Source organism: Eucyclogobius newberryi, unplaced genomic scaffold (genome assembly GCF_026437365.1).
Source record: "Eucyclogobius newberryi isolate DKJ021-1_F unplaced genomic scaffold, fEucNew1.0.hap1 SCAF_226, whole genome shotgun sequence".
Lineage (NCBI taxonomy): Eukaryota > Metazoa > Chordata > Actinopteri > Gobiiformes > Gobiidae > Eucyclogobius > Eucyclogobius newberryi.
In genome coordinates, this window is record NW_027315864.1 from 122,273 (window position 1) to 130,000 (window position 7,728).

General features: G+C 43.7%; 1 protein-coding gene across 1 annotated transcript in view; it reads right to left on the reverse strand.

Annotated features, from left to right (window-relative positions):
- Window positions 1-7,325: 7,325 nt before the first annotated feature.
- Window positions 7,326-7,728, reverse strand: part of LOC140372400 (tryptophan 5-hydroxylase 2-like) — a gene marked incomplete at its 5' end in the record, with an annotated part of 1,905 nt that continues 1,502 nt past the window's right edge. The window contains one exon of the mRNA XM_072459494.1: window positions 7,326-7,516. Within this exon, the coding sequence (XP_072315595.1) occupies window positions 7,342-7,516 (175 nt within the window). The remainder of the gene's footprint in view (window positions 7,517-7,728) is intronic.

Below are 7,728 nucleotides of genomic sequence, written 5' to 3' on the forward strand. Positions count from 1 at the left end.
TACAGATATCTACAGCTTAACTACAGCTTAACTACAGATAACTACAGCTTAACTACAGCTTAACTACAGATAACTACAGCTTAACTACAGATAACTACAGATAACTACAGATAACTACAGATAACTACAGCTTAACTACAGCTTAACTACAGATAACTACAGTTTAACTACAGATAACTACAGCTTAACTACAGCTTAACTACAGATAACTACAGATAACTACAGATAACTACAGATAACTACAGCTTAACTACAGATAACTACAGCTTAACTACAGATAACTACAGATAACTACAGATAACTACAGATAACTACAGATAACTACAGCTTAACTACAGATAACTACAGAAAACTACAGCTTAACTACAGCTTAACTACAGCTTAACTACAGTTAATTACAGATAACTACAGATAACTACAGCTTAACTACAGATAACTACAGCTTAACTACAGATAACTACAGCTTAACTACAGCTTAACTACAGATAACTACAGCTTAACTACAGCTTAACTACAGATAACTACAGCTTAACTACAGATAACTACAGCTTAACTACAGATAACTACAGCTTAACTACAGATAACTACAGATAACTACAGCTTAACTACAGATAACTACAGCTTAACTACAGATAACTACAGCTTAACTACAGATAACTACAGCTTAACTATAGATAACTACAGATAACTACAGCTTAACTACAGATAACTACAGATAACTACAGCTTAACTACAGATAACTACAGCTTAACTACAGATAACTACAGATAACTACAGCTTAACTACAGATAACTACAGATAACTACAGCTTAACTACAGATAACTACAGATAACTACAGCTTAACTACAGATAACTACAGATAACTACAGCTTAACTACAGATAACTACAGATAACTACAGCTTAACTACAGATAACTACAGATAACTACAGCTTAACTACAGATAACTACAGATAACTACAGCTTAACTACAGATAACTACAGATAACTACAGCTTAACTACAGATAACTACAGATAACTACAGCTTAACTACAGCTTAACTACAGATAACTACAGCTTAACTACAGCTTAACTACAGATAACTACAGATAACTACAGATAACTACAGCTTAACTACAGATAACTACAGCTTAACTACAGCTTAACTACAGATAACTACAGCTTAACTACAGATAACTACAGCTTAACTACAGCTTAACTACAGCTTAACTAGAGATAACTACAGATAACTACAGATAACTACAGATAACTACAGCTTAACTACAGATAACTACAGATAACTACAGCTTAACTACAGCTTAACTAGAGATAACTACAGATAACTACAGATAACTACAGATAACTACAGCTTAACTACAGCTTAACTACAGATAACTACAGATAACTACAGATAACTACAGCTTAACTACAGATAACTACAGATAACTACAGATAACTACAGATAACTACAGCTTAACTAGAGATAACTACAGATAACTACAGATAACTACATATAACTACAGCTTAACTACAGCTTAACTACAGATAACTACAGATAACTACAGCTTAACTACAGCTTAACTACAGATAACTACAGCTTAACTACAGATAACTACAGATAACTACATATTCATAAAGAGTTTAAACACAAAACACAAGGATTAAACTAAAATAATGACATAAGAGGCAACAGCAGAAAAAGTGAGTATTCATTTATGTTTCCATGTTTCACAGTCATTACCAAAGAGTCCAGCGGCTTTAAACAGTAAAGGAGACCAAGCACAAGCCTGCCTCACTCCTTCAAACATGGACACGCATTTTATCTAATGTTGTTCTAAAGAAAGAAGAAGAATCCAAAACGGCCCCTGAGAGGTTCTGGCTCCCAAAGCGTCTGGCTCTTGGGCTCCAGGAGGGCTTTAGCTCAGGGGGAGGAGCCTCCACAGCGCAGCCAGATGATTGGACGAGAGAGAACGCAGACTCAGGCCAAAACAAGAAAAACACAAAAGAATCATTTGTCTCTGACTTGATCTCGTGCTAAAGTGCCGTGTTTCCACTGATGCTAACGACCATGTGGAGCCTTAGCAACACAAAGCTAGCGAAGCACGTTAGCAACACAATGCTAGCAAAGCGCGTTAGCAAAAGCTGTTTCCTGTTTATGGCTCTCACATTGTCATATTTCCAGGTCATAATGCGGCCAACAGATTAGGATTAGCATTAGCATTAGCATTAGCATTAGCATTAACATGACATAAAGAGAGGTTCAAACGCGGCGTAGAGGCTTTGAGAGAAGTCAAAGAAATGTGACAAAACTGTTCCTGTGCACACTAGCTTTAGCCACGCTCCTCACACACACTAGCTTTAGCCACGCCCCTCACACACACGCTAGCTTTAGCCACGCTCCTCACACACACTAGCTTTAGCCACGCCCCTCACACACACTAGCTTTAGCCACGCCCCTCACACACACTAGCTTTAGCCACGCCCCTCACACACACTAGCTTTAGCCACGCTCCTCACACACACACTAGCTTTAGCCACGCCCCTCACACACACTAGCTTTAGCCACGCCCCTCACACACACTAGCTTTAGCCACGCTCCTCACACACACTAGCTTTAGCCACGCCCCTCACACACACTAGCTTTAGCCACGCCCCTCACACACACACTAGCTATAGCCACGCCCCTCACACACACTGGCTTTAGCCACGCCCCTCCCACACACTAGCTTTAGCTACGCACCTCACACACACTAGCTTTAGCCACGCCCCTCACAAACTAGCTTTAGCCGCGCTCCTCACACACAATAGCTTTAGCCACGCCCCTCACAAACAGTAGCTTTAGCCACGCCCCTCACACACACACTAGCTTTAGCCACGCCCCTCATACACGCTAGCTTTTGCCAAGCCCCTCACACACGCTAGCTTTAGCCACGCCCCTCACACACACGCTAGCTTTAGCCACGCCCCTCACACACACACTAGCTTTAGCCACGCCCCTCACACACACGCTAGCTTTAGCCACGCCCCTCACACACACGACAAACCGGAATCAGAAATCATTTTATTGCCATTGTCAGTGAACAAAATTCACAAAGTAAGAACTTGCTGAAAGTGCAACATACAAGAATTAATAATAATAATAATGATAATAATAATAAATATAGCCGCAAGCGGCAATGATCGGCCCTCCCCGCCGCCACGCCGAAAGAGGAGGGGGCGTGGCTAACGCGCCCCAATTGTCCTTTTATTACACCTACTGCTGAATCTGTGACGCTGTCACATCTTCTCCCCTTTGTTTTACATCAAAAAGCAATTTTATTTTGAATTCTTGGCAAAATGTGCGGCTTTGCAAGTAGGTTTAGGGCAAAGAGTTTAACAACTGATTCTAATTTGACGCAATTCGGACTTTATCTGCGCAAACGGCAGAAATGTTAAATTTGGGAGATTTCTGAAATTCTAGCTACAGTTTGTGGCTTCGCCGCACAGAGACCGTGAGAGGTATCAATGTAATTTGAATAACTTTTGATGTCCCACTCCTCAGTACCATTTTCACCAAATTTCAGCTTTTTAGAGCCAACGCCCTGAGAGGAGTTCGTAAAAGTACGACGTTTGGAAAAACTCCCAAGTCATAATTAGCCATTTTTGAACCAATATGGCCGACATTTGGTTGGGCGGACGGCGTTGCCGTAGTAATATTTTTTACTTCTCTTGTCACCATCTACCTCTGCGCCAAATCTCATGATTCTACGATCAGATTTTTTTTGGGTCATTTCCCATCTCTCAATGTATTTTTGGTACATTTGGGGCTGACGAGCACATTCTTTTATTATAGAAAAGGGAAATAGCCAGAATGTAGAGGCACGATTTTTAGAGGTGTGAACATTTTTGTGACTTTTCGTCAATGTCACTGGGTGAAAAATAGGGGCGTGTCCCGAGAAGAAGAAGAAGAAGAAGAAGAAGAAGAAGAAGGTCTAAACCAGGACTAAACCGGGACTAAACCGGGACTAAACCAGGACTAAACCAGGACTAAACCAGGTCTAAACCAGGACTAAACCAGTTCTAAACTAGGATTAAACCAGGATTAAAACCGGGACTAAACCGGGTCTAAACCAGGACCAAACCAGGACTAAACCTGGACTAAACCGGGTCTAAACCAGGACTAAACCAGGACTAAACCAGGACTAAACCAGGACTAAACCTGGACTAAACCTGGACTAAACCAGGACTAAACCAGGTCTAAAACAGGACTAAACCTGGACTAAACCAGGTCTAAACCAGGTCTAAACCAGGACTAAACCTGGACTAAACCTGGACTAAACCAGGTCTAAACCAGGACTCAGAGGTGGTCTAACCCTGTCGTTTGCATCGTCACGACGACAGGTTCTTGTTTTTCATGAAAGTGTTTTTAAACAGAAACTCAGAAAAACCCAGATGCAAATGTTGGAGCCGCAGAGCGAGGCTCGTCCTCCGGTCGCTCACGTCCACGAGCTTCAGAGCACGACAACAACAACGACAACAACAACAACCACAACAACCACAACAACAGGAACAACAACACTATTCATCACAGTTTTACTTCAGTTTAGTCGCAGTTTATTAAGACATTTAGAATGATAAAGTTTAAAATAACAGGAAGTGGAGCTGAGTCCCTCTGTGATGTCATCAGTGTGATGTCATCAGTGTGATGTCATAAATGTGTGTTTAACCTGTCGTATGTACTTTAAATACAATGAGGAAGTACAAATACTCGGATACTTGTGGCCTCTGTGTCTCGCTTCTTCTTTTGTGTCATATCTTATTTCTTTGGCAGAGACTGAAATAAACGACCAGCAGCTGCAGCACCGCGCGACAAAATAGACTTTATTACATGTTTATCACTTGTTTATTACACGTTTATTACACGTTTATCACTTGTTTATTACACGTTTATTACACGTTTATCACTTGTTTATTACACGTTTATTTCACGTTTATTACATGTTTATTACATGTTTATTACACGTTTATTACACGTTTATTACACGTTTATACATGTCATATTCTCTGTACACAGTAAATATCAGACGTTACATTTGTTCAGCGTCAGAACTGATGTTGAGACGTGCGTCAGCGGCAAAACGATGTCAAAAACACACGAGAATAACAAATATGTAGCGACGAAAACATGAAGGTTACATTTTGTAACTTCTTAATTATTGTAGTTTTATGTCGTTTGAACAGCTCATGTGACACGGCCCCTGGAGGACACGCCCCCTGGAGGACACGCCCCCTGGAGGACACGCCCCCTGGAGGACGCTCACATGTGACACGCCCCCTGGAGGACGCTCTCATGTGACACGCCCCCTGGAGGACGCTCTCACATGTGACACGCCCCCTGGAGGACGCTCTCATGTGACACGCCCCCTGGAGGACGCTCTCATGTGACACGCCCCCTGGAGGACGCTCTCATGTGACACGCCCCCTGGAGGACGCTCTCATGTGACACGCCCCCTGGAGGACGCTCTCATGTGACACGCCCCCTGGAGGACGCTCTCATGTGACACGCCCCCTGGAGGACGCTCTCATGTGACACGCCCCCTGGAGGACGCTCTAATGTGACACGCCCCCTGGAGGACGCTCTAATGTGACACGCCCCCTGGAGGACGCTCTAATGTGACACGCCCCCTGGAGGAGGCTCTCATATGACATCCAGTGTTTCTCAAACTGTGGTGCGCAGGGCCCAACAATCTGATCATATTTCTGTTTTTGGATTAATCACGATTTAGAACGAGCGTGTCCCCGTTTAGTCTCATCCTGGATTATCATTTTGTCCTAATTTGAGGCGAATATAATGAGATCGATCTGAGCGAGTCACGTTTAGTCATTCCAGTGTGTGTGTGAGGGGCGTGGCTAAAGCTAGTGTGTGTGAGGGGCGTGGCTAAAGCTAGTGTGTGTGAGGGGCGTGGCTAAAGCTAGTGTGTGTGAGGGGCGCGGCTAAAGCTAGTGTGTGTGAGGGGCGTGGCTAAAGCTAGTGTGTGTGAGGGGCGTGGCTAAAGCTAGTGTGTGTGAGGGGCGTGGCTAAAGCTAGTGTGTGTGAGGGGCGCGGCTAAAGCTAGTGTGTGTGAGGGGCGTGGCTAAAGCTAGTGTGTGAGGGGCGTGGCTAAAGCTAGTGTGTGTGAGGGGCGTGGCTAAAGCTAGTGTGTGAGGGGTGTGGCTAAAGCTAGTGTGTGTGAGGGGCGTGGCTAAAGCTAGTGTGTGTGAGGGGCGTGGCTAAAGCTAGTGTGTGTGAGGGGCGTGCTAAAGCTAGTGTGTGAGGGGCGTGGCTAAAGCTAGTGTGTGTGAGGGGCGTGGCTAAAGCTAGTGTGTGTGAGGGGCGTGGCTAAAGCAAGTGTGTGTGAGGGGCGTGGCTAAAGCTAGTGTGCAAAGGAACAGTTTTGCCTCATTTCTTTGACTTCTCTGCATGTAATGGGCGTGGCTAAAGCCTCTACACCGCGTTTGAACCGATCTTTATGTCATGCTAATGCTAATGCTAACGTCAGACGCATTATGAGCTGGAAATATCAGATTGTGGCTCTTGACAAAGCGAGTGCGGTGCGGCCATAAACAGGAAACAGCTGTTGCTAACGTGCTTTGCTAGCTTTGTGTTGCTAAGGCTCCACATAGTCGTTAGCATCAGTGGAAACACAGCGTTTTAGCACGAGATCAAGTCAGAGTTTGGAGAGAAGAGGAAGTGTAACTGTCCCTTTTAGTTTGGGTTTTGTACCTTTTTGTTGCTTTAAATTGCATTTTTCTCTCTTTTTAGGCACTTTTCGGCGCTAGAACCGCTCAGGGTCGACTTTGGGTTCACAAAACGGGCTCAGACTCTTCACGTTTGGAGAAAACACGCCTCATTAGAAATGTTACATTACAGAGGCTATAACATTTTATTGTTCAGACTTTTTTAATTACTCTAATTAAATATTAGAAGCTGTGTGTCTCCCTCTGGTGGTCATAAAGAGGAACAGAGCTTCTTATTAGCAGCAGTTGTGTTATTTGTGTGTTTTGGTACATTTGGGATGTCCTGGGTTATTTTTATTCATTTTGGGTTGTATTCAAGTTGTTGTATGTCGTTTTTGTGTTGTTTTTGTGTCGTTTTGTGCCATTTTGTGTCATTTAGGATAGTTTCGGGATGTTTTCTGTTGTTTTGTGTCGTTTTTGTGTCGTTTTGTGTAGTTTTTGTCTTGTTTTGTGTCGTTTTTGTGTTGCTTTTGTGTAGTTTGGTGCCATTTTGTGTCATTCTGGATTGTTTTGGGGTGTTTTGTGTTGCTTTTGTGTCATTTTGTGTTGTTTAGTGTCATTTTTGTGTAGTTTTGTGTTGTTTTTGGCAGCTCCTGGCTCGGCGGTTAGATTCCCATGTAGGTGTTCATCTTGCCCAGGGCGTCACACACCGTGGTCAGGTCGCTGCGCAGGTCCTGGACCACCTTCTCGATGCTGCGCGTGTCTTTGAGCAGGTCCACGCTCTGAGTGTACGGGTTGTAATACACCGAGAACGGACGCTTGATGGACTTTGCAAACTCCCTGAGGACAAAAGAGGCACAGCAGGTCAGCGTTGCCACGGCAACCTTCAGAATGTGTCAAATGACCGAAAGATTGTGAACTCTCATCCTCACAAGTCTTACAATGTTATGTCTTTATACAACACATGCGTTCGTGGTGACGTCATACATCAGGGACTTCCCCATAGCGGCCATTTTGAAAGGGGCACGCGATGCATATAAACCACCGCGACT